Here is a 26,041-nt window from a genome sequence, read left to right on the forward strand (position 1 = left end):
TGAAAACAGTTTGATCTGGAGACCATAAAACAAGGAGCACAGCATGCTGTGCTACGTGCACGGCATGCTGTGCACGTAGCTTTTCTGTAAAACAAGAAAGTAAATGAACACCGACTACATTTGGACATCAGATGGCTAGAAAGATTGATGTCGAGACAATGAACATCTCCTTCCCATTTCATCTCCAAATTCAGTTTCCGTTCTCAGTGCACATATAGACGCCTTGGGTGGCAACTTAGTACCAGGCATTATTTTCTCGCAACAATCCACGTGTGGGTCATTTGATGTAGAACATATAATGCCAAACAGAAAAGTACACTGAAACCACTATTGAGAGAAACCATTCCAACATAAACTTCACAAACAATGGCTACAATCTTCACTTCAATCTACCGGAATAGGAAATTTACATCCAAAATGAATGCTGGATTAAACAGTAGTAAGAAACAATCAGTTTATATTTTATGCTTGAAGGATATGGAGTTTCTGAAGATAACTATCACCAATACATTATAAAAGAAAACAAATATTGGACTACTCAGTTGTCAACCAAGCGGAGAAGTTTCATGTTTCAAATTGAAGACCATTAGAAATCTAGCGGATGGGGGGGCTTCACTTCTTCTTCTCCCCACCTCCGGCAGACCTGCATGCCATGCCAAAAATAATGATAAGAACATGAGTTAATCTAAAGCTTCCAAACATCAATCTATCTTTCTTGGTGAAATGCTTCTATGGTTCCAAGTTCTTTAAAAGGTTCTCAACATGGAAAACCTGGAGCACAAAATGCGAATTTCACGACATGAGTAATTTCTGGTGATATTGGCAAGAAAAGTAGGAAAACTACCTCATCTTGCGGAGGACATTAGACATCTCCTCACGCTTCTTCTTGGCTCGCTTGTGAGTGCCCAGCTTTCTCTTTGCCACTTTCAGTGCGCGCTTGTCTTTTCCAACTTTAAGAAGTTCAGTAATCCTTTTCTCGTATGGTGCAAACCCAGCAACTTCTCTTATCAGGTTCCTCACAAAGTGGACTCTTTTGCTGGTTTTCTAAAGCACAAACCCCAAATCCACCAAACATTTAGCCCCACTTACAATCTCAAACATGTAAATGTAATCATTGCATTCACACTATTAATGTGAGATAAAAACATCAAAAAGATTTATATAGCTGCGACTGAAGTGAATTCAAGAGGTAGAGAATCAACTAACCCCTTTCCTATCAGATGGGCGTGGAGCCAATTCTTTCTTGGTCACAACATGACCTTTGTTTAAACCCACAAAGACGCCACTGTTTGGCTGTTTTGGAGCCATACCTGCTTCAATAACACACCCAAATGCACTCCAGTTAGTTTCTTTCTTTCTTTCCCTTTTTTTCAGCTTGTTAGTGCTTCACAACAAACTTGCAAAATGTAAATGCATAACAGTTTTTTTTTTTTTTGCCCAACATAGGATGTTAGATGTTAGTATATGTTAAATTACTATGAGGGCTAACCTCCTGTCAATAGGAGTCAAATCCTAACCTTACGCTTCAAAAGAGCGCTGCACGACCATTGGGCCAAACCCCAAGGTCAATGCATAGCAGTTTGAACAACAAAAGCGTGAATTACAGAGACAGACGACGAACACCATGTATATACTCGAATTGGGTTATCAAGAACAGTGAAAAGATTGGTTTTTCTCAGTGGCAACAGATGACAAACAGATATATGTAGGCACAGTTAAACTCGCAAAATCAACTGAAGTTCAGTTTACATGAAAGCACCAAATTTTCAAAACCAGAGAGTATGAGTAAAGATGAATAGAAGATCGAGAAGATTGTTGCAGATTATTGTTTACCTTCAATTGCTGGGATAATCTGCTGAGATCTGAGACAGGTTGAACCGTTGAAGGAAGAACTAGGGTTTTGGGAGGTAGAATTTATATATGTCGACCTTTGGAGTTGGGGGAATTGATATCCACATCCCCATTCCCATTTCTCCACCTACACCCTTTTCTTTTCTTTTCTTTTTTTTTTTCTCTTTTTGGATGAAGTTATTAATGCCTTGGTTGGACGATGTTTTGAAAAATTTTGAGTTTGATTTTTGGATAATGAGTGAAGAGAGAAATTAAGGTAATAATTGGAGATAGGGATAATGAGTGAAGAGAGATAGAGAGAAAAATAATAATAATGATTGAAGAGAATAAAAAAGAAAGACTGATGATTAAAAATAGAGGTTATTTTTTAGTTTTTGAATTGTAATTTTTTTTTTCAAAATTTAATCCAAACAAGACATAAAATGCCCTTGTATTTTATAAAATACAGGGACATTTTAGTAATGGGGAGTGTGTATATCAATTTCTTTGGAGTTGTACGGAGATAATGAGAAAAGGCTGGGGCAAATTTGGTACTTGGATTGCTATTAGTGGAATTATTTCTTGCAATTAGAAAAGTAAATATAGTTTCTCTTGCGGGTGATTGTTTTTTTTTTTTTTTGGAAAAAGCTATATATGCTGTTGATTTAGGAAAAAAAGGAAATTAATTTTCACACTTTATTTTTTGATATTCACTCTCATTTTTTCTATTTTTTAGAGTTAAAAGTGATTTTTTTTTTGTTAAAAGACAAAAAAATAAGTGTAAATATAAAAAAGGAGAGTGTGAAAAGCAATTTTAAAAAAATTTATTTTTTGTAAGACCACAAAAATAGCCACTTCAATCTTATTGCTTAAAACATGTACCAAATAGTCATTTTCAAAAGAATTAAATGTCATCAATAGAGAACAATAATTATAAATTATAACGATCAAGTTTGACTTAAATTAATATATTTTGCAAATAGTCAGTATTATTAAGGTTTGACCAATTTTTGTTTAATTTTTCATCAAATATTTTTGAAACAATTGTACGTTTTATAGAGAAGAATCGGAAAAAAAAAAAAAAACAGAAAAGAATTAATAATCTCTGATTAGATAGTAATGATAAGACGACAAACAATAAAGATTGTAGACATCTTTCACCTTATGTGAATGCTTTTAATTTTTTATCATAATTTTTTACTCTTTAAAATGTATTCGTCGAGTAAAAATAAAAATAAAATTGCAAAATCCAAGCTTGATATAATTCGAGTAAATAGCATGAACTTACATGCTGCGCCGCAACATCCAAACCCCATCATGAACTTGTATGAATCTCTTTCTTCGCATATTCTGTAATTAGAAAATAGCTCTTCCTCGGGTTCAAATTGGTAGAGTCTACCAATGGCGTCCCTTCTTCCAATTCTCCTCCTTTTGGCTTTCGCGTGTTGTGTTTCCAGCCTCTACGCAGAAACGTAAGAAACCCATCTCGATTTCTCGTACTTTTAGGTTGACTTTTGCTTTTGTTTGATTGAATGAAGGTTCTATTGGTTATTGGAAATAGTTGTTAATCGTCAGCAATATAGGTATAGGCTTGGACTTGAATTGATTCCGCGCACTGCATATATGAATTTGAGGGACTAAAATGCTTGTAATTTTGTCGGGCTATAATCTCTGATTGGAATTTCTCTTCGCCCTCCGATATTTTTGTTTTCTTGAACAATTGGTAGAATTGCTCGAGTGAGGTTGGTACCGCGATAGGCTTTATTATTTGTTTATTAAAACAACAAAATTACGCAACAGTGAAACTAAAGTATGGGCTTCAATTTGTAACGAAGTTTAAGTTACGAGTCTTACGCCATTGATTTGGATTTTTGGTAGTTGAAACTAGTGGGAAATCGGATGTGGCACAAATGGCCGCAGCCGAATTTGGCCACAAAAATGGCTGAGCTCCCCACTGGACCTGGGTTTTTTGGCCTTCATGGCTTTGGCTGCCGTTTTGGCTCCCCATTGGAGATGCTCTAAAAGATTTACACTTTGTCTTGACCTTCAAGCCAAAGTATGACTGTGAAGAACGTTTGCTCAGTTGAGAGGTGAAATCAGGTTCAAAATGAAGTGCAATTTGTTACCTTCTACTTACCAAAAAAAAACTTGTTACCTTCTACTATAACAGTTAAGTGATGGTTTTTGGAATTTCCGTAAATAAGGGCTGAGTGTGTGTTTTCGTCCTTTTTTTTTTTTCAGCTTTTAAATGACATAATTGAGCGAGAGTACGAAAGCTGATTTTTGTTGATCAATTTTTGTCTTCTCCCTATGTTGCAAATGAAATTTTGATAGGAGAGGGGATTTTCAAGGCAACCACCATAGTCTGAGGGAGGATAGTAATTAATACTGCCACCGTATAACTGGAGAATAGTTTTTTTGAATTGAAAGCAGCCAATTTTCATCATTCTGAAATGGTGAAAAAATGTCGGCGACAGTGCTATCCTGTTTGTTGCTTTGAAGCTAATTGTATGCTAAGATTACACTACGCTCTACTTCAAAATGACAAATAAAGTTCAAGTGGAGTAAAGAAACTTCAGTTAAGTTTGCTTCTTCCAAGAAGCGATATCTATCTGATTGGATGAATAGACAGTATAGTTTTACTTTGCATATTTTATAAATATGTTGCAGTCTACAATGATATTCAAAACCAACTTACAAGTGAGAACAAGTGATTCTAAGTCTTTCAGGTCCTCCATCCGTTGTTTCTAGTGTGCCTTGTCTGCTAGTCTTCACAAAACTAGTCTGCAATGTGCATGAACTTGCGACAGGGGCATACAGCTATTTGTATAAAGAGTTCTGGATATGTTACTCCTCAATATATGAAGTATGAACAAAACTAATTTACGTTCGAAATTACTTTTTGCTCTTGGATGGCATGGATAAATTTGGATCCTCAATAAGGCTCAAACTAGTCCTTTGTATACGGAAGATTTAAATCAACTTTTCATGGGAACTAAGTATATTCTTGCTATTCAACTCTCGTACTTCAGTGATGATCATACATCACTCACTTTTTAACCCATGTTCTTTAGCTACATAAGTTGCTGAAAGTAGATTTGCGACGTTTTAATTAAAACTGAATGCTTTTGATACATTAAGGTGTTGCTAATTATCCCTTCCATTTGTCTTCAGTAGCCGAAAGGAATTGAGAAGCAAGTATGTGAACCAAAAAAGTATCATACAATTGGGCCGTCCAATTAAGTACAACCGAATCAACCCATCACAAGTTGTCCAACTCTCTTGGCGACCAAGGTCAGGTACTCTAATGTATCCTCTGTTGCTTCTTCATGTCCTTTATGTGATGTGTCTTGATAGTAACATGGTATAGGCGTATAGTAATATAATCATGGCAAACCCTGTTGTTGTTTGTGATTTCAATGCACATTGTGATTTGTTAGTTTTTTCAACGTTCCCAGTATGGTAGTTGTTACTTGTTATATAACAAAAAAAAAAAAACTATGTGTTTATCGTGAATTCTATGTCTTTCTTGTTCTAATCATCTGAAAAATGGCCTTATTTTACTTGGGACAGGGTCTTCTTATATAGAGGTTTTCTATCAGAAGAGGAGTGTGACCACCTTATCACTTTGGTAAATCCCTGCTTTGTCATTCTATAGCAATTACTTTTTCCCTTGCACTTACTTGCCGTGACTGGATTAACAAGTATCTCTTTGTGTTCAGGCAGAGGGCAAGAAGGAGAATTCTATGAGGAATGGTGGTGACTCTGGGAAAGCTAACACTAGTGAGCTGACCACCAATTCAGAAACCTCTTTGATTATGATTGTGAGTTTTACACTTGACCAACATACATATCACAGGTCTTTCATATATTCCTCCATCAGTTCAGGTAGCTTCAGCTTCAGCTGAAAGTAGAAATTATGATTTATTTTACTTAGTTACATACCAGGTGAGAGTATGCACTTCTCTGTCTTTTAGGTGATTGCACATGGTTTTTTTTCTCTCCCTCTCCGTAATCAGTAGGTGAATGTGGTTCTCGTTCGAGGGTAATCTTGTAGAGCTAAAGCAGAATTTCACGTTAAGTAATTAGGGCATGTAACCTGTCTTTTAACCCCTTCAATACTCTTTGTTCCTATCTTGCCTGCAATGTAGCTTTTCCTTTTCGGCTTGAAATTTGAATGGTATTACCTGTATGCCAATGGTGCAGTGTTAATAGAGATGCTCTGATGACAAGAAAGTTTTGATCCTCATAGTAATCTTTGTGCTTTCTAGGATGATGTTGTGGCGAGAATTGAGGAAAGGATTTCATCTTGGACATTTCTACCAAAAGGTTTTTCCAAGATCCTGCTCCTTGGTTTCCTGAAACTGCTCTCTTATTCAAGATGCATCTTTGTATTCTGTCACTATGTAACTTCCTCTGTTTTTTTCAGAGAACAGCAAGCCTTCTCAGGTTCTGCATTTTGGGCTTGAAGATGCCAAAGAGAAGTATGATTATTTTGGTAATAAATCAAATGCAGCACTCAACGAGCCTTTGATGGCTACCGTCATTTTATATCTTTCAAATGTCTCACAGGGGGGTCAAATCCTCTTCCCAGAGTCAGAGGTGGGAGCAAACATCAAAAATCCCCTGTAGCTTTTCTTTTTGTTTTTGTCCGACTTTAATGGAATCCTTATATTTTGTGATCAGCAGTTAGAAAACTCTCACGTGGAGAGCAGGATATGGTCCAACTGTAGAAAAAGCAGTTCCGTGCTAAGACCCACTAAAGGGAATGCAATACTATTCTTCAATACCCATCTGAATGCATCTCCTGACAGGAGTAGCCCCCATGCAAGATGCCCTGTCATTGAGGGGGAGATGTGGTGTGCCACCAAATTCTTCCATGTGAGAGCCGTTAATAGAGAAAAGGTCCCACTACGATTGGAAGATGGTGATTGCACTGATGAGGATGAAAACTGCACCAGGTGGGCTGCTGCAGGGGAGTGTCAAAGAAATCCCATCTTCATGATTGGTTCTCCTGACTACTACGGAACATGTAGGAAGAGTTGTAACGCTTGCTAATGGTAACCTTCCACAACTTTTCCATTTTCTGCATTCTTTGTTCCCCTTTTCTTATTTCATTTCTCCCTTGTATTGGATAAGAGGAATACATTACATTTGTGAGAGATGATTTCGCACCATCATACGATATTTTGTCATACGCCAACAGGCTTCGATGGTAATGCATGGTGGAGTGATAAATTTTTGATTTGTGGAGCTCGGGTTGGGTGGGTATCGTTTAGTGATAAATAACATCTTCTGTGAATAGAATGAGACCTTCTGTTTTCTACGATAAATGTTTTTACTTTTGCTGGGCTCATGTGAACAGTTTCTGGTTTCATTGAAGTTGGCTTCCTTACTTTGGGGGAAAAATTACTCTACAACCACTACTTAAGGGTGGCTGATAGCGAGAGCATGACTTAAGGAGATCCAAAGTAAGCTGCTCTTCCATTTTCAACATTATGGAAGAAACTGCATCATGCATGTTTCATGAGAGTGATTGGGAAGGAGATGTTAAAAGTTCATAGACGGATCCCACTAAATTGGCACACTAAATTGGCATGGTGCTGGACCTAATGAATGTCACGAGAACAAAGCTGCTACATATTATACTGTATAAAAGCTAGAAAAATCTTGAGCTGAATTCATGCATCTGTCTAGTCTACATGGACGACTTGAGGTAGGATTTAACTCAGCTACAGTGCATGTGGCTTCTATGTTCTTCGTCTCGGTTCTCAATCGGATGCCTTCATAAGCTTTTGAATACACTGGAGGTAATTACGAATGCCTGTTCCTTGTTAGGAAGAAAAAAAACAATTAGCAGATGGTTTTTTTAAGCCCTGGAGTGGTTTTCAACTCACCGAGTTCATGTTCATTTTCATGTCCACATCCTGTCAGCTGTAACGCAACTGGAGAACACCACAAACTTTCATGGTTTAGATCATATAGGAGTATCTCATTTTACTTTGGAGGATTGAATGTACCACACAATCAAATGCATTGATTGCGTGGTTCATATAGACACAATAATGTGGACCTCTGGTACTTAAGTAGGAGCAATGAACAAAATTGTAATGGTCTCACTTGGCATTTTGGGTGAGTTCCAGTAGTTTTTATTTTCGTCATTACAGTTGCACGCACATGTCCATGCAATTCTCGAGTGCACTCTCATTTGTTGTTGCGCTAACCACAATCTGTTCGTGTTATTGGGATTGTTCCGTAATAGATTGTGGGCCCTTTGGGAGGACATGAAGGTATTAAAAGGGAGTTGGTGATGACCCTGGATTATGCCCGTACGTGATACCGATACGGTAGAAAGGTTACGTCGCATTACATTGAGAATCTTCCGGTATGTGAAACTGATACGTTAGGAAGGTTACGTAGCATTACATTGAGAATCTTCGTACATGAGGAGGAGCGATGACTCAAATGAGTTGTCCCCGCATCGTAGCCTCTTGGGTGTTTCCTGGTAGTTGTTCAAATTGCACACCAGCACATTGAATGATGAACTTGGTGTTTTGCAAAGTAAATGGTCTGCCGCTTTGACCTGACTGGTAAGTTGGCCTGAAGATCCTAGCTGCCTCTGGACGTGCTGTCCCTCTGAATTCTTTACTTTTGATTCTTCTGACTATAGGCTAATCAATAAGAAACCTTTGTGGCCAGTATTTTTTTTTTGGTTTTTTGATGATCGGATTCAGTTTGCACGCACCTTGAGACCGGGCAAACTCTCCAATATCCCCAGGTTTGTGGCCAAGCATGCTCCAAGGTAGTGAAGCAAATTTGAAAAACTGCATTCATTGGTTTGTTTTAGCAACCTTCGTAGGGTCCAACTTGATTGATAGAGTTCCTACCCCCCTTCGTTTCACAATGTTGTGCTTGTTTCTTTTTTGGAATGTCTCAAAAAATTGTCTACATATTTTAATTTATAATATTTTTTATATATTTAATACGGATCTTATTTGATAAATCTCAATTAATTTTGAGAATTGATAATACCAAAACCCTTTTTGTTCCTGTCAAAACCTTTTTTGTTCCTGCCAAAACTCATTTATTGCATGACTTAATTGCCCTCCACTACATCACTTACTTTACGAAAATACCCTTTAAAATCCCACAAGTGCAATGCGTTTTCCAGTTCCACGTTTCAAGCAAAAATGCAAGGATTCATGAGCAAATTCTAGAGCTAATTTTAGAAGAGAAGCAAACAAAAATTAAACATCAAGCAAAAATGCAATTCACGAGCAAAACCAGAGGTAATTTGAGAAGAGACGTAAACAAAAATAATCCTCTGGATTTGAAGGGGCATTTTTCGTAAAGTGATGTAGTAAAGGACAATTAAGTCAAGCAATGAATGAGTTTTGACAGAAACAAAAATGGTTTTGGCAGGAACAAAAATGGTTTTGGCATTATCAGCTCTCTTAATTTTTTTAAACAAAAATTTCAAAATCATTATAAATTGAGAGATATAGACAATTTTTTGTGAGGTCTCAAAAAAAAAAAAAAGCCACAACAATTAGAGATGGAGGTAGTAATTTCTCAACCATAGGTATGCTATTCGGATAAAAAAAAAACGGAAAAAAAAAACCCATAGGTGCATATTGGGAAAACAAGTAGTAAATCCATGCAGCATTTACAAGGCATTCATATTACCGAAAGGTCCATCTCGGACGAGTTTTAACATTCAGATGCAGAAGAAATAAACAAATGAGCACCAGATCCGACACATAAATCAGCTAGCAATTGTGGATTTAAAAATAACAACACTGCCCCCTAGAAACTAAAACATGAGAGATCCTCTAGTCTAATCCTGCTCTAGTGAACTCTCATTTTTACGATTGTCACTCGCGATTCACGTGTTTCAAGATTCTCACGACACTCTCAGGGGAAAAAAAAAAACAAAAAAACTCACATCATCATGGATGTGGGTGTACCTGGGAACCTAGGCCCAAACTACCACATACTAAAAACAAGCACTCAAGAGTAAAACTCACAAATCCCACCTTAGAAAATCCAAACTTTCTTAGCTTATTCAATCTCTCATCAAAATTAAATGCTCCAAAACACACAGAAAAGATCAAAGAATGCATAATTTTGAAGAGAGATTGAACCCAACTTTCTTCATCCTCCAGTCCCTGCAAAATCTTTCACAGTGAACCCAACTTTCTCAAACTTCCCTCTCTCACTGTTCTCTCTAAACTTCATATAATCAGTGCAGACAAATGGCTTGTAGACCCTCAAGTTCCTTTCCCCAACCACCTCTTCCGGTGCAAGAATGAGCTTCTCATCTTCGAAGCACCAAAAGAAAGCTAGGGAAAATCTATTCACTGGTTGCTTCAGAACAACTCGGTGCTCGGACGATCTCAACTTTCCATTGCTCCAGGCTTGCATTAAATCTCCAATATTCACCACCAGAGTATCATCACATGGATTTATATCGAGCCAATTCCCTTCCTTTGATCTTACTTGGAGCCCACCAATCTGGTCCTGGTAAACGATGGTTACGCAGCTCATATCAGTGTGCATGCCAAGACCTTCAAGTTCTTTGTGATTCATGCACTCAAGCGGCAAGTAGTTGTTTATTCTTAAATAGCCATGGCAGTTGGTGAATTCGCATTCAAATTTCCTCTCAAAATCTTCCCCTAAACACATGAGCACTATCTGGATTATGCTTTTCGATAGGTTCGTCATTCGGTTTCCATACTCTCTCAGAATCTCACTAGCAAAAAGCAAGTTGATAGACAAACAAAACCAGTTCAGTAGAGGGGACAGAAATACAAAAGGCTGTTGCCAAAGCATGTAAAACATAACCATTTACTATAAACAGACTATTTTCTCAGAAGTAATCAGACTTCAAAAATGGAAAATAAAAGTTCTAGAATATGAGAGAGAGAGAGAGAGAGAGAGAGAGAGAGAGAGAGAGAGAGAGAGAGAGAGAGAATAATATGTGCATTCTTTTTGGTGATTATTCCCTGAGTTACAAGCATTTACATTTTGAAGGATTCCTATTGCTTTAAATGCCTCAAAAAAGATATAGAAAGTGTTTCCTTACCTGAATTCTGAACTTGACTGGTTGAGGACTTCTGAAGAACTCTGTGCTGAGGCAGAAAAGTCAGGTCCAGACACCAGAAGGCTCTCAAAGAAAGGTGAGGCAATGAAGTGAGGAGTGTAGGTTTTCAAGGTTGATGAGGGCCCTAGTTTGAGTTTCAGCTCGGAAGGAAGGCTGAAAATATGGTTTGAAACAGTATAGAGTTTGCTGTAAAGATCTTTGGAAACTCCATGGTTGATGATGCGAAAGAAACCCCATTCTTTGCAGCCTAGAGAAAGGGAAGAAAGAGAGGTTGCACTTATGGGCTGGGAGATGTCGAACAATGGGAGCTCCAGAGAGGTCTGAGTTCCAGGCATTATTGTTCAGAAATATATCGAGGACAGTTTAATCAGCTGGTTTGGGGTGATGAATATGTGTAGAATATATAGTTCTATCAAAGGAATCTACACATAAAGATGCATATAGTTGTGTATATACATCAGGAGACAAACATTTCTGCATTATACAGATGGCCATTTAAACAATACAAGCTCCAGATCAGGGGAAAAAAAAAACCAATACAAGGTCTGGTCTCAGCAGTAAAATCATAGTTAAGTCAGGGCAAGTTGTTATAGTCATGAACTACAACCATGTTACGAAGACAGTGATGCAAAACTTCGCCAAATAAGGTTAGTTATAACTGGAAAGAGCTCTCTTATTTTTTGTTGGTTTCTTATTTGAAGGAAAAGGAAGCTTTTGATTATACTCCATTAATCTGCAAGCAAAACGCAGGAATGATGGAGTTGTGCTGGTCATCTGTACTTTGCCTATTCTATTGTGCATTGAATAGGCTCTTGAGCTTAGATTCTTCTAGGACCCTTCCTTATAGGAGTATAACTTAATCAAACAATAACAATAATATCTTGAGTGTTAAATGGGTGCAGTGTAGGCTCTACAGCATGTTGGATTAAATAAGCTGAAGCTATTATCTTTTCTTTTCTTTTCACATGCTTTACTGGAAGCACATGTTATTCCGTAAACAGGTTGACTCAGTATATAACTAATGTTTATAGCACAGTAAACTAGATGCAACTAAAGTACAACAAAAGTAAACAAAAGACCCTTATGCCATGTGAGGTTAACAAGGTTGGGATTTTGACCTCAAGGAGTAGAGTTGGCACGACAGAAGCCATTAAACAAGGGGGAAAGGACAACAACTTTGTACTTTTGAAATCTGAATAGAAGAAAATTCCCTTGTAGGCTAGACTACAGAGAAGAAGAATCAACAAACAGAACATCCAACAGATCTCGAAGAGGAGATGGAATCCAAGGAGGAGATTCTTGTGAAGAGCAAGCCAATGGAACCCTGTGTACATCTCTATTAGCAGGCCTAAAACAACAAAAAGGGATTCGACTTCGTAGTTTCTCGCTTATGAAGTCGGACACGGTAAGTTATGACTTGTAATTGACAACAAAAACAATAATTCCACCCAACCAAAAACTCAAATTTATCAGGATTCAGGAAAGGCATTGGATCTGGATTTGTGTAGGGGTATCAAATTAGGCCAATTCAAAAACCTAAAGATGGAGGATGTGGACGAAGTACCACCACGGCTGGTTGAAGTTAAATCATAAATCGCAAACACAGCCACTAAAATAAGTGGCCATTTTTTGAGTCCCAAAAGAGAGGATCTATAAGCAAATACATATGACAACAAAATGCAAAGGGAAAAAAAAAATCATATTTCACAGCAAAAACTGAATTCAAACTCTCTTCCCCATTTTATTTTTTATTTTTGGTTTGGTTTGACGTTCAAGCTCAACTAATCTCTTCCTCTGTTCGGTCAAAGGCAGGCCAGCCAGGACTAGGAACTCACCATATTACTTTCTTGCAGTCCGGCCCCAAGAGTCGAACCTGGACAATCTTGGGAGCAAAGCCCACCGACCACCAGGGCTAACCCTCAGGGTTCTTCACCAAATCGTTTACAACACCAATACTTTCGCGACATGATAATAAGATGAACCAAATCCATTCCACAAAATCCCCAAACAAGTAAACCATAGTGGGCATCAAAATTAACTTTTTTATTGAGTCAATCGATTCAACGATTTCACACAAACTAACAATTCACGACTATAGAACATTACAATGAAACCAGAAATTATGCCAAAAAAAAAGTTGCAATTCAAACTTAATGACCTGAATCCTAAAGATCGGAGACCACACCAGTCTTGATCACGGTTTGGGAAGACGAACTTGGGGGCTTCTTGAGAGAGCAGGAGGATTTGAAGGCTTCAATGTGCGATTGGCATTTAAAATAGTCCCCTTTGGTTTCCTCTAAGCATTTCTTCAGTGCCTCTACATCACATGGTGACATTATCTTCTTCCCGCCGTTGTTCTCTCTCTTCTCATCCATTTTACACCCAAAGTATTTTTTTCGACACAGAAAAGCTAGTGAATAAGGGGAATCGAATCGATTGTCGATCAGAATCGTATACAGAGACTAATGATTTGATGAACTCGATTTTTTTCCTGCAGTGGATGATCTTGCGACTGATTTTACGACTGAACCCCTCCGCTTTATTTGGGATTAAGGCTATGTTCCGGAAACTTTCTTAAAAAATAAATACTTATTTTGTTATTTTTTTTAAAAAAATAAGAAAAGTGATTTCACAAAATTCAAATAAAAAGTTCCTTTCACATTTTTAAACTTAAAAATGATATAAATAAATAAATAAAATTCAATTTTTTTGCACCGTATTAAGATCTATCAAACAAGATCCATAGTGATAGGAAAATTATTTGCGTAAACACATGATTTTTGAGTTTGAAGTTGCCTTATACAAAAAATAAGACTGTTGCTATGATAATGGGCGCCGAGGGAGGGAAATCGTACCGGTAGCCATGCCGGGCCGTCTCCAGCCACCGGACGGCCGATCCGAGCCGTCCAAAAATTCTAAAAAAAAATTATCATATGGAGTATATATATATACGGAAAAGGGGTGCCCGGATCAAGCACCCTACACACCTCGGATGCCGTTGATTCCCGCGCCAGCCCCCTCGGGTTTTTTTTTTTAGAATTTTTAAACGGCTCGGATCGGCCGTCCGGTGGCAGGAGACAGCCCTGCACGGCCGCCGGTACGATTTCCCTCCCGGCACCCATTGGTATCTATATAAATTCTTCCAAAATAATTACCACCATTCTTATTTTCCGGAACAACCCTTCTTATTCAACAAAAAATAAGTTCTTGATTTGTTTCTAGAACACAACCTAAGTAGGTGGAAAATAGGTTCTTTTTTAGGCTCTGTTTGGAACCTGTGGATAAAAAAAAAAGGAAGGAAAAGAAAATAGAATGGGAGGAAGAAGGAAGGAAAAATTTATTATTTTCAAAACTTAAACTCTCTTTCTTTCCCAACCAAACAATAAGAGGGAAAGCTTTTTAGTTTTCCTTTCTTTTCATTTCCTTTAGTTTTTCTTTCTTTTCCTTTCCTTAAGTTCCAAACAGAGATGATAGTAGCAAATTGTGAAAGAAATAGAATAATTTATTTTTGCTCCTATTTCGTTAAGATTCTTACTCCATATTTGCGGATAAAAAATATATATATTTACTCCGTATTTTTTATGTACTTATTTTTTGTTTTATGAGACAGATCATTCTTTCATAATTCATCACTTTTTAATTCAAAAAATAAATGCTCTATTTTAGTTAGTAGAACAGAGAGAAGAAAAAGGAGAGAAAATACATGCAATATGAGTAGTAAATAAAATAAAAATTGAAAATATAAGAAAATAAAGCTTTTCGTTTCTATCTTTTGGATTTCCTTTTATTTACATTTCTCTTTCTCAATTTTGTTGGAAGTACGGGGACACAATCCTTTGAGGGGACTTTGCACGCATAGAGTGGAAATAAAAAAAATAAACATCAATTTATAATCTTCTCCTAGTTGGATTAATGGATCATCCGGTTTTGAGTAATGGATTGCGCGATGTAACTAGACCCATCAGAAGCTGTAAAATCAGAATTATGAAAAATCTTTGGTAGAAAAATGTGGATTTCTTTTTATGGAAAATTCTAAAATCAGCCCATTGGGCTGACAATAGTGAGTGTGTGAATGTGTATTAAAGGTATAAAAAGTACACAAAAATACGTGTTTTTCTTGTCTTTTAGTGTGCTTATTGTCAGCCCACTGGGCTGACAATAGCAAGACCGTCTTTTTATTTATGTTTTGTCAAAGAACCAAACAATTAAAAGGGAAACAATAATTGTGTTTCCTTTCTTTCTCCTCTTTCATAAACGTTCGAAACAAACCCTAAGCTAAGTTTGGAAGTTGAGAACGAAAGAGAAAACAAAGTAAATAAGTTGGAGAGAATTTCTGTATGATATTGTAATAAAGGAAGGAAAAAAGGAAGAAAATTATACCAACAAAGAAGAAAATTGGAAGGAAAAAAAGAAAATAAAAGAAAAATTAGTTTTACCATTCCAATTTTTTTGATAATAGTGGTGAGGGAGGGGGGCTTTCCGAGCTCAAACCCAATACATGAAAACGGATAAACACTCAAGTGCTCAGTTTGCACCACTCCGTTATAGTCCCATCCTCTCGCTCATTTCAAATCGGAAATCAAACAAGAGAATCAATTTTTTCTTTTATCTATTTTCAATTTTTCATACTCAAAAACTCTCTCTTTTTCTTCTTCTTCTTCTCTCTTGAGAGTTCCAAACAAACCTTAAAAAGGCGGTCAAACGGTATGGATCTGAGATGAAGAAAAAGCCCAATAAAGGTTGAGCCCATTTACGTTGAACTGCTTGGGCTATTCATAACGCTCTCAGCTAGTGGGCCCACAATTCGAAAGCTCGAGGCCGCTCCTCATGAATTGACGAAAACACCCTCCCAGAATCCTTACATCGCACACTTCGGGGAGAGAGAGAGAGGGGGGTGGGTTCAGTTTATGTCCAGTTTTTTAATAGTTTAGTCCGGTTCAGTTTTGGGCCTTTGTGAGCCAATGATCAAAATCGTTCATTTTGTAGAGCATGTTGAATATTTTATTTATGCCAAAAATTAGTTTGATCAAATATCAATAAGTATATGGATGAAACAGATTTTTCCTTGGAAATAGAGATGACAAAAATTAAGTTGAAATTAATAATTACCTTTTTTTTCTTGTACAAATCTATTTCGTTTATGTACCTATTGATTTTCGATCAAGCTAATTTTCGGTGTGAATGATATATTCAACGAGCTCTACAAAATGAACGATTCCGATTATTGTTTTGGGCCCGAAACATGCTCATAATAATTCAAAATTGAACCGGACTGGACCATTAAAAAATTGGACATGAACTCAACCCGGGTTGGGGTGGGTGGGGGAGAGAGAGAGAGAGCGGCAAACTCTCATACATCAAGTTTGAAAAGCAACATACCAAAACGGTCACTGAAACCCATATCTCCTCTCTCTCCCTCTTCTCTTTTCCGTTACCATCCCCCACATCACACTCCAATTTCACTCTGTCCCGTCCATGGCTTCCTCGGCGGCAGACCCAGATCGCGTCAAACCCAGTTCCTGCTCAAACCCGTCTCGGAAAGTCCGAATCGTGGCCAAAATCAGGGGTTTCACAGATCAAGAAACCGAATCTTTAAACGGAGACTCAGCGCCGTGGATCTCCGTGCGAAAACCAAACGAAGATGGTTCAGCTGAAAAGACCACGGTTTCCTTCGGAGACCAATCGGCCAGGTATTTTTTTGGGGGGTAAAAGTTCGACCACGTATTTTCTTGTTTTGTTGTAGTCTTCGTTTTGTTGTATCAATTATCGAATTAGCTTTGGAAAAAAGTCACTTGTTTCCACTTGTTTGGTTAGAGGGCAACCCTCACAGAACCCCAAGGGGTTGGCCTAGTGGTAAGGCTTGGGACTTAGGGTTTGTTCCCTAAGGTCTCATGTTCGAAATCTCTATGCTATCAACTCCTTTGCGGTCAGTCCATACAAAACTTTGCTCCGGCTTTAAATGGGCTCCCTGCATGCGGCCGGTGGGATTGGGCCCCGGACACCTGAGTTATCATAACAAAGGAAAACCCTCATAGCCCTGATTTCGATTTATTTGGCGAATTAACATTTTTGTCTAGTGTATTTTCTGCTGATGGGCGTACTAAAGTAACATATTCTCGATTAATTTGTGGTGATTTCTTCTTGAGTTGGAATTTAATCATTCCCATTTCGTGATTATGAAACGGGAATGAGTGTGTGATTGGTGAGGACTCCAATTTTTCTTTACTTGTTTTCTATCTTGCTAGTTAGGTTTTTTTGTTAATTGAATTGTTAACTTTATTGCTTACAGAAATGGGTATGAGGTGGATTATTGCTATGAGCAAAATGAAGATAATAGTATGATATTTTCGAGGGAGATACAGCCACTGATTTCAAGGGTTTTTTATGGCCAAAACGTTGGCATCATTGCATTTGGAGCTACAGGAAGTGGGAAGACATACACAATCCAAGTGAGATTGTTTATAGACTTTATTTCTTTTAATAGTTTGACTCTTGTAGCTATCAATAATGTTGGCTTTATGGGGGCAGCATCCACCCTATACTCAAGGTGACCCCTGCTGGCGCGGGGAAAGCGTAGGGAGAACTAACCACCTCCATCCGTCGGTATTGTATGGGCAGCATTGCGAAGCGACTCATGTCCGTCTGCAGCTAAGTGCAGAGCTTTGCGCTGCCCTTTAAAATATTAAGTTGCGCCTTCCTCTAATAACAATTGCTTTTAGATGAGCACGGACCCCTTGCCAGCCTCACATATCCATGTCCAATATGCGTCAGATATGGACACGAAACTCTCCAAAATACGTGTCCGATGTGTTAGTATAATATGTTTAATTAGGCACGTTGTGAACACTGTAGGATTATTGACACATTAGGAGGCTAAATTGCAGTTTTTAAAAGTTGGTCCAGAGTAAAAAATCATGTGGCTGTACGATAACCATTGATTTGTATGTTGATAATGTTAATACAACTTTTTTCTTATTCCTAATTTAATAGAAATAAAATAAATAAATAATGATTTGACTGCAATATGAATTTCTAATATACAACTCTGGATTTTCTATATTTCATAGTTGATGTGTCCTTAGCATGTCTGCGTCCAAGTTTTGGAGAAATGCTGTGTCCGTATATGCTTGTCTTTTTTGAGTTCGTGTCCTGTTCTGTATCTGTACTTCTTTGCTCAAATGTTGTGGCCATGCTTACTGTTTGACACTGTACAACCAAAGGGTACCGAGGAGAAACACGGATTGGGAGCACTAGCATTTGCTGAAGTTCTTACAATGGCCGAGGACAATCAAAAGTCAGTTGCTATATCTTTATATGAAGTGTTTCAGGACCATGTTTATGATCTCCTGGACCCCACTAGGTCAGAAGTTCAAGTATTTGAAGATGCCCAGGGGAAAATTAAGCTTAAAGGGCTATCTCAGGCAAGTCATTTAGTGCCTTTTTGTTCTTATATTTACAGAAGATCTGCAAAGCTGAGTTGACATTTAGGATTTAGCCTATATGCGTAACTTTACTTCTTTTGCTTTTCCTTTAACAGGCCTTTGTTAAATCCATTCCTGAATTTCACAAGTTATACTTTGCCGGGTGTAATTCGCGTCGAGCCACAAAACAGGTACCATTTGAGAAGCAAAGAAGAAGCCACAAGGGTTTGATAATTCACATCATATGTACCCAGGGATGTTCCAGTACTAAGCTTTTAGGCAAGATAAATTTGGTCGATTTAGCAGGTTCTGAAGTCCTAAACTTGAAACAAATCCAAATTAACTTCATTTATGGTGTCTATGCTTCGTACGATTCTTATTGTTTACCATCGTATTAGGTTATGAGGATGCCAGAAGAAAGAGTGTGGAAAGCCTCAATCTTTTTGACAGCAGTAGAGTCAATAAGTCTTTGTATGCCTTACTCAATGTGGTGAATGCCTTAAATGCCAATGAAAATCGTGTTCCATACCGGGAAAGCAGATTAACTCGCATGTTGCAAGATTCATTTGGAGGGAGAAATCATGCATTGATGTTGATCTGCTTGGTAGGGCTGTCGATATTTAACTTTACGATGTCTTCCAATTGGTGGAACTTGTTTTTTATTGCAATTGTTTTAAACTATTTTGAATGTAGAACCCGTTGTCTTGCCAAGACACCATCTACGCAACAAGTTTAGCTTCAAGATCACTCCAAGGAGTCAATCGAGTTTTCACTAACACCACGATGAAAACTAAAACTTCAGCTAAACCAATGGTAACTAAAGGTAGACTTGGGATTGCTTCTGCTACGTCGAAGAAACCAACAAGCTCCAGAGCACAATTTTCTGAAAAAACCAGTAGATGCCTGGTAAAGGGAAGGTACTGAACTACTGTTTCGCGGATCAAAAAAAAAAAAAAAACTACTGTTTCTGCTACAGAGTACAGACATTAAGTCAAGGAGATAGTTCTTTACAGATTATTGACGTGTTTGATTTTTTTTCCCACTTGAAGGAAGCTCTTTGATAAGGGAAATCAGTTCATGACTTCTGAGCAGGTGATCATTTGTCTTCTCTCGATAGATATACCAAAAATACCTTATGCAAAACTCAGTTTCTGCCTCCATTGGAAAAGTCTCATTAGGCATGTCCTGACTACTGCATATGCTTTCAATCCTTTCATCATGCTAGATAAGTTTGAATTGCTAGTGGTGAATTAACTATTTTTAGTCTTGTGTTTGCCTTTCACAACCCTGTTGTGAAGTTTAACGTTACCAATGACAATGCTTTCATTGAAATATTATGTAGGCAAAGGCCCCAGCAAACGTAGCTTCGGCTATGCAGTCGAGGTTCCTGCCAGACGTTGGATCAGCCACTGAACCTTCTTTACTGGAATCTGTTCAAGAACAGGTATGTGCCTTCTGCAATTTGAAATTTATGTTTTGATTCCATCTATTTTTTAGTCTGTGATAATGTGATTGAATTGTGGGTCTCTCCAGGAAGATTCCGTTTCAGATTCTTTTCCGGCTACACTACCTACAGATGAGGTATTAGTGGTCTCACTTTAGTCATGCTAGTCTATGAGGTCTTGAAAGAGTTTCAAAGCACTTATTTCATACCTGAATGCAGGAATCTTCTTTGCGAAATGCACTTGGGGATGCCAAACCTACAGAAGAAAAGGTAATAGATCATCCTAATATTCTTGATAACAACAAGACAATCTAATCTAACAACAATTATTAACTTTGCCAAGAAACCAACTGATACTATTGCTACTTGCTATTTAGGAAATTTTAGTATATCTGCTTCCAGTGCATTACAAAGTTTTTCACTCATTTGGGTTACTGGTTTTTCAGGATGTACATCTATGCAGTGAGAACAAGCATTCAGAAGTTGCTGCTAATGTTGATAGGAACATGAAGGCTCTGACTTATTTGGAAGAAGGTAGGTAAATGCAAACTATAAAGTTCAACTCCAAGCGTGTAGAAATGGTTTTGATAATTTGTCATTTTTATTTATTTATAGGTGATAACATGGACAAGGAGAACAAAATTTTGTTGATAAACAAAGATGAATCTCCGCCGCTAAGTGCAAGATTGCGAGACCTAACAAACAACTTGAAGTCTTTATATTCTGCAACTCCAATACAGATGAAGATACCAAACGAGACCGATACTTCATCCCGTGGACTAGTGGTCTCCACTGATATTGTGGAACCAAAAACCCCAGTTACTCAACATGCTATAACAGCCAAAGATAAAAGGGAGGTTGCAACCGATACTTCATCTCGTGACCTAGTGGTCTACACTGATATTGTAGAACCAAAAACCCCAGTTACTCAAAATGCTTTAACAGCCAAAGACAAATGGGAGGTTGCAAACTGCCAATCAGGGACATTCAACGCACGAAGCTCTGGATTCAAGGTTTAGCTTTCTTCCACATATCCTATACAATCTCTTGTGCTTTTCGTTCCTTGATTTTCTTGATCTGAAATTAAAGTTCTATCTTCATTTTTGCAGCATTCCCTTGTTCATGATTATCTCCGGTTTCTAAATTCAGCTAGCAAGTGAGCAAATACTTCAGTATTTTTTTTTTGTTTAGCTGTTCAGAACTACTTATGTTGAATACGAATATGGTAATTCATTTATTTATGTTTATTATTTGTCCTCGGTGATGCCTAAATGTGATAACTTTCAAGAATTGGAACCTTTTGCGTTCCCCTTCCTATTGATTTTTGGTGTCTTGTCAAACTATGAAAGACACACACAAAATGCATCAATATTAAAGCACCCAGCTCTGTGTGGGTGGGTGGTTTTTTTGTCAAGGAATAAGTATTCAAAGCAATCAATGCAGAATAGGTAATGCTTTATATAAACTGCAGAACTGCCTTGGTAAGTGTGGAATTCTTATTTGGCATATTGATTGATGGAAAGATGTTGCAAGTTATACTTTCAGCGATAAAGTATGGTGGAGTTGTATAATTGATTAGAAGGCAAAGTCGCAGAATTATATTTTCATAATAGTAAAGATATGCACATTTTTCCCTTCTTGATGAACTGGAACTAATTTTCTCTTCTTTTGAAAAACAGGGAAGAGTTGAAAGGAATACGGGTAAGCACCACTTGTGTAGGTCTTTCTATGATATAGTTCCCCTGTTTCACTATATAATACAAATCTTTCCTTTGTGTTTTTGTAGGGAATTGGAGAAAAAAGAGCCAGCTATATTCTTGAACTTCGGGAAGAGTCTCCTGAACCATTCAAGAATGTAAGTTATGTTCTATAGTACAAATAATTTTTTTGGAGCTTAGAGTGAATGCTCTTACCACCATTTCATGAAGCTATGTTTGGTTTACTTATCTGGCAACTGATGTGGCTTTTATTTGGCATTGCAGCTTGATGATTTGAAAGACATCGGCCTTTCAGCAAAGCAGGTTTTTATTGATCTCATTATAGCTTATATTCGTTATCTTGTCTTTCAAGATATCTAATATCGACATTGTTCGAGCTTTGATTTTGCCATTCTTTTACTTTTTCCCTTGGTAGTAACTAGTAAGTATTTGAAACAGCTTCTACAATATTCTGTATAAAATCTTAGGCCCAGTTTGGCTTGGGGTTTAAAAGCTAGCTTTTTGCCTTTTGGCTAAATCAACTGAAAAAGAAAAAAGAAAGAAAAGCCCATTTTGTGTTTGGTTCACGGCTTTTAAGTTGTTTCTTCCGTTGGTTGTTTGTTTACCAAAAAAGTGGGATTTTTGTACTTTGGTCCGGCATATACGCCCCAAGCTGGAAACATATTTTGGTCTTTGGGCTTGAGAATCTACTAAGCCCAGCATTAAGCGTCCATCCGAATGAATACCATCCTTTCTCATGGTTAAAATCTGTTTTGCAGAATGTTAGTTGACATTGAATTTGATTATCCCTCTTGGGATGAGGTTCTGATTTCTTTTTGTTGGTGTTTCACAGATCAAAGGCATGATGAAAAACGTTGCAGGTGAACTCTTTAGTTAGGGCTGTAAATTGGGTACAGTGATTGCCATTGATATTGGCAACATTATGTTGCCATGGATCTCTGAGTGCAGATCTCCTTTTCGTGTCATTTGACCTTTCGATGCGTGAGAATAATGAACCTCTTCTTTTTCGGAGTTATTTTGATCTTTGATTTGGCATTTCGTGCCTTGCAATTATGGTTTGTGAACTGAAATTCACTGGAGTGACATTGCGAAATTTATTGTTATCGTGCATTTGGTTAATACAATCACAATAGTGGCACTATGGAGAGGATTAATCTTGTTTTTTGGAACTTCTACTTGCTGCAGAGGGGGTTGTATTTCTCTTGTAATTATGCCCAAATATAGTAACACTCTCATGAATTGCTGAACATCTGGTTTGATGGAGTTTGAACTCTCTTTGTTACCTGCTATATCGACTCTTTGGCAGTTAAATAGAATGTGTTTTCGCAAGAACACAGACAAATTTTAATCGTCCATTCCAGCATCAGCCTGTGATATGCTGATGAAATAAATTTCAAATTTTAATTTGAATCTCATCTAGCAATGCCAAATCGCCCGCGCTACAGAGAAAATAGATCTCACATGAATTGCACGCTTGATAGGGGTCAGCCCAATTTTGAAGCAAAGGATAGTGCAAGAATTCATTACTTAGATACCTTAGATCATCTCTATCCTCCTCCCCACCAAAAAGATAATTACTTTTAAAGTTTACATCGCAACGACCCCCCCAAAAAATCTTACATTATGAAATCTCTGGTGGTGGGATGAAAAATTATCCTTACAGGAACCACGAAGAATGACAGCCTCTGTGTCTAATAAGAGTATTATGAAGAAACTCAAACTATTCAAGAAGTTTATTTCACTGAAGCTGCGAAAACATTCGAAGTTGTTGGACACTGTAACGAAGCAACACTTGCATCTTTGGTACTAGCATACTTATAAAATCTACATGCATGGATCCCACAAGAACATGTGGTTGCGAAGTGGCCCGAAGTACCACGTGGCGGTACTCCCGGACTATTGTATAATTTCGCTAAAATCTTGAACTCTAGTGCTTGTACTGGGGTGTGTGTGTGTTCACCTTTAGTGCTCGCCAAGGCCAACAAATGTGCCTCAGTACCTCACGTTGCGTCTTCTGCGCTTTCTGCTTCCTAGTTCTAATTAGGTTCTGTTTCCCTAAAGAAAATAAGTAGTTATTTTTTGAATCAAAGTAATGTATTTAACAATCTATCTTGTAAAACTAAAAATAAGAATCATATCGGAATGAGGCCTTATTCTGTAGACCCCATTTGATATGTCCGATTATTGTTGTGGGCCTGAAAAAGACCCACAAAAGGCCTAAAACTGGACTGGACTGGAGGAGAAAAAACTGAACTGGAAATTTTGCCCTGCATATGCTTCGAATATTTTTTTCCATATATATATATATATATACATATATATATATATATATATATATATATACATATATATATATATAGAGTCCCCTTCTCCTAAGGACCACTTTATTTTAATAAAATAAGGACCTCCCTTTCCCGATCAAATTTTGATGATCCGAGCCGCTCAATGTATTCAGAACGTGATTTTAAGGGTACCTGCGAGAAATCAGCAAAAAAAAAAAAATCGGGAAGGGCTTCATCCGAGCAGTTTTTGTTATGTTTTTATCAAACGGTTCAAATAAAAACTGCTCAAATCAAGCCCTTCTCGGTCATTTCTTTTGCCGATTTCATGCGGGTACCCTTAAAATCACGTTCTGAACACATTGAGCGGCTCGGATCATCGAAATTCAATCGGAAAATAGGAGAAATGGGGAGGTCCTTGTTTTAACTAAAATAAGGACCTCCTTATTTGAAAATAACTGTGTATATATATACACACACATATATATATATATATATATATATATATATATATGTGTGAAGGGATGGATCCGCTAACACTAATTTTGACACCTTTTGTTTTTAAAGTCCGAGCAGATGATCGGAGCCGAACAAGGCCTTGCCGATTTATTATGAGCAGATTTTTTTCGGGAGCTTTTAAAAACATGTTTTAAACGTATTGAACAGCTCCAAATAAGATTATTTGGTGGGACTTTTACAAAAAAAAAAAGTGCAAAATTGGTGTCAAAATTGTTGTTAGCGGATCCGGCCCCATATATATAAATATGTCAACGTGCAGCCGCCTTTCAGTTTCCACGTCCAAATACTTCAGTCACACAACTGTGGTTGTTCTTGATCAAACGATGGCCCACATCTCTCCGGATTCGTCAGATTTTGCTTCACTGCCGGCGCACCTTCTGGATTCGATCATGGAGAAGTACTGGATTGATCTCCCCGATTTCATCCGTTTTGCCGCCGTCTGCAAACCCTGGTTCGACGCTGCGACCTTCAACCATCAAAAGAAGCAGCAACAGCGAGACGTAGCACACAAACAGATCCCTATGTTGATGGTTCCCTCTTCCCATCCCAAAGACAACAACAGCGACGGCGAAGGACAAGAAAAACGCAGTCTTTACGGTATTACCCTCGGTAAGTTGTATGATTATGAATTACCTTTCCCTTGCGCAAAGAGGTGTTGTGGTTCTTCCCATGGATGGTTGGCCACTGTGGACGAAAACTACGCTGTTACCATCATCAATCCCTTTTCCCGTGTTTTCTCTATTACCCTACCCCACTTATTGAAGTTGATATGGACTGGGATTTACCGGCTACGAATATGATGTCAAGAAAGTAGCTGCTATTTATGGGGAGTTTCGTCTTCAAATCCGGCGACAAAGCTTGGACTTACGTTAGTAAAGGGCAATTGCGTTTAGCCTCCAATGTTATATATTACGAATCTCAATTTCATGCCATAGATTTATGGCATGGATTGACAAGAATCAAATCTTATTCCGGTGTTCATCACACTGTTGAATTGGAGGCTGTTATGGAGCCTGACAAATCAAAAGAAACTTGTAAATGCTATCTCGTGGAGTCGTTGTATGGAGAGTTGTTGAACGCTTTCTTGAAGAGAAGGTGGAGTCGTTGTATGGAGAGTTGTTGAACGCTTTCTTGAAGAGAAGGATGATCCGTGCCAGTTTGTGACGTGTAATTTCAAAATTTGCAAATTGAATCGTTCAGACAGGCAACCTCGTCCAATATGGGTTGAGATCGAAAGCATTGGTGGTGATTCTCTGTTCTTCCCTTTTCTCTGGTGGCATCTCAGCTCCCTGGTGGTCGACCCAATTCAATTTACTACACGGATGATTTTACCGATATTGTGTTATATGAGCCTTTCGGGCCCGGAGACATGGGTATCTCTAGCTTGGAGGACAAGAGCTTCCAAATGCACTACACTCCTGATCCTTCCCACAAGGACATGCTTCCGTCTGGGGTGTTTTGGATATTTTGTAATAAAAATTTACTTGAATAAATCTGGACCGTCCAAGACACTTTTAAACAGGGTAAAGACTGGACAGGATCCGGCCCCAACGAAGTACATGTAGTCTCGCTCGATCTTGGAGATGTATATTTCATGACCTCAATCCGCTCACCACTGACACTACATTGACGAGATTAGGCAGTACACAATTTTATTGTTTGCGTTGGATTTACATAAATTTTGATTCGGAATTACAATGCTAACAAAATATAAAGACCAGCAACAT

The 26,041-nt window shown here is 37.9% G+C and overlaps 5 protein-coding genes across 9 annotated transcripts; 3 read left to right on the plus strand and 2 right to left on the minus strand.

The window, feature by feature from the left end:
• Positions 1 to 330: 330 nt before the first annotated feature.
• On the minus strand, positions 331 to 1,990 carry LOC131319621 (large ribosomal subunit protein eL36y-like). Of its 2 annotated transcripts, none has more exons than XM_058349979.1 (4): positions 1,834 to 1,990; positions 1,207 to 1,310; positions 845 to 1,044; positions 331 to 643 (listed from the first exon to the last, which is right to left on the minus strand). In XM_058349979.1, the coding sequence occupies exons 2-4, from the start codon at positions 1,306 to 1,308 to the stop codon at positions 613 to 615; spliced, it is 333 nt and encodes a 110-aa protein (XP_058205962.1). In that variant the 5' UTR covers positions 1,309 to 1,310; positions 1,834 to 1,990; the 3' UTR covers positions 331 to 612. The 2 variants fall into 2 exon arrangements, with proteins under 2 accessions (XP_058205962.1, XP_058205961.1); XM_058349978.1 differs by having other exon boundaries at positions 1,207 to 1,313; positions 1,834 to 1,967.
• Positions 1,991 to 3,092: 1,102 nt separating this feature from the next.
• Positions 3,093 to 7,075, plus strand: LOC131319617 (probable prolyl 4-hydroxylase 12). Of its 4 annotated transcripts, none has more exons than XM_058349969.1 (7): positions 3,093 to 3,302; positions 5,005 to 5,124; positions 5,404 to 5,461; positions 5,553 to 5,654; positions 6,102 to 6,159; positions 6,260 to 6,432; positions 6,520 to 7,075. In XM_058349969.1, the coding sequence occupies exons 1-7, from the start codon at positions 3,232 to 3,234 to the stop codon at positions 6,886 to 6,888; spliced, it is 951 nt and encodes a 316-aa protein (XP_058205952.1). In that variant the 5' UTR covers positions 3,093 to 3,231; the 3' UTR covers positions 6,889 to 7,075. The 4 variants fall into 4 exon arrangements, with proteins under 4 accessions (XP_058205952.1, XP_058205953.1, XP_058205951.1 ...); XM_058349970.1 differs by having other exon boundaries at positions 3,118 to 3,302; positions 5,008 to 5,124; positions 6,517 to 7,075; XM_058349968.1 differs by having other exon boundaries at positions 3,120 to 3,302; positions 6,517 to 7,075.
• Positions 7,076 to 9,480: 2,405 nt separating this feature from the next.
• On the minus strand, positions 9,481 to 13,472 carry LOC131319618 (gibberellin 20-oxidase-like protein). Its single transcript, XM_058349973.1, has 3 exons — positions 13,092 to 13,472; positions 10,916 to 12,281; positions 9,481 to 10,582 (listed from the first exon to the last, which is right to left on the minus strand). Exons 2-3 carry the CDS (start codon positions 11,266 to 11,268, stop codon positions 9,985 to 9,987), a joined length of 951 nt encoding a protein of 316 aa, XP_058205956.1. The 5' UTR covers positions 11,269 to 12,281; positions 13,092 to 13,472; the 3' UTR covers positions 9,481 to 9,984.
• Positions 13,473 to 16,256: 2,784 nt separating this feature from the next.
• Positions 16,257 to 22,619, plus strand: LOC131319612 (kinesin-like protein KIN-10C). The gene is made up of 17 exons (XM_058349961.1): positions 16,257 to 16,623; positions 17,223 to 17,382; positions 18,154 to 18,354; positions 18,471 to 18,660; positions 18,753 to 18,958; positions 19,048 to 19,271; positions 19,404 to 19,446; positions 19,697 to 19,798; positions 19,888 to 19,935; positions 20,018 to 20,068; positions 20,245 to 20,332; positions 20,414 to 20,811; positions 20,908 to 20,954; positions 21,478 to 21,499; positions 21,585 to 21,653; positions 21,781 to 21,819; positions 22,349 to 22,619. The coding sequence occupies exons 1-17, from the start codon at positions 16,409 to 16,411 to the stop codon at positions 22,391 to 22,393; spliced, it is 2,148 nt and encodes a 715-aa protein (XP_058205944.1). The 5' UTR covers positions 16,257 to 16,408; the 3' UTR covers positions 22,394 to 22,619.
• Positions 22,620 to 24,637: 2,018 nt separating this feature from the next.
• Positions 24,638 to 25,114, plus strand: LOC131321315 (uncharacterized). The gene has a single exon (XM_058352311.1). It carries the CDS (start codon positions 24,638 to 24,640, stop codon positions 25,112 to 25,114), a length of 477 nt encoding a protein of 158 aa, XP_058208294.1.
• Positions 25,115 to 26,041: the final 927 nt, after the last annotated feature.

This window comes from Rhododendron vialii, chromosome 3a (assembly GCF_030253575.1).
Source record: "Rhododendron vialii isolate Sample 1 chromosome 3a, ASM3025357v1".
NCBI classification, from domain to species: domain Eukaryota; kingdom Viridiplantae; phylum Streptophyta; class Magnoliopsida; order Ericales; family Ericaceae; genus Rhododendron; species Rhododendron vialii.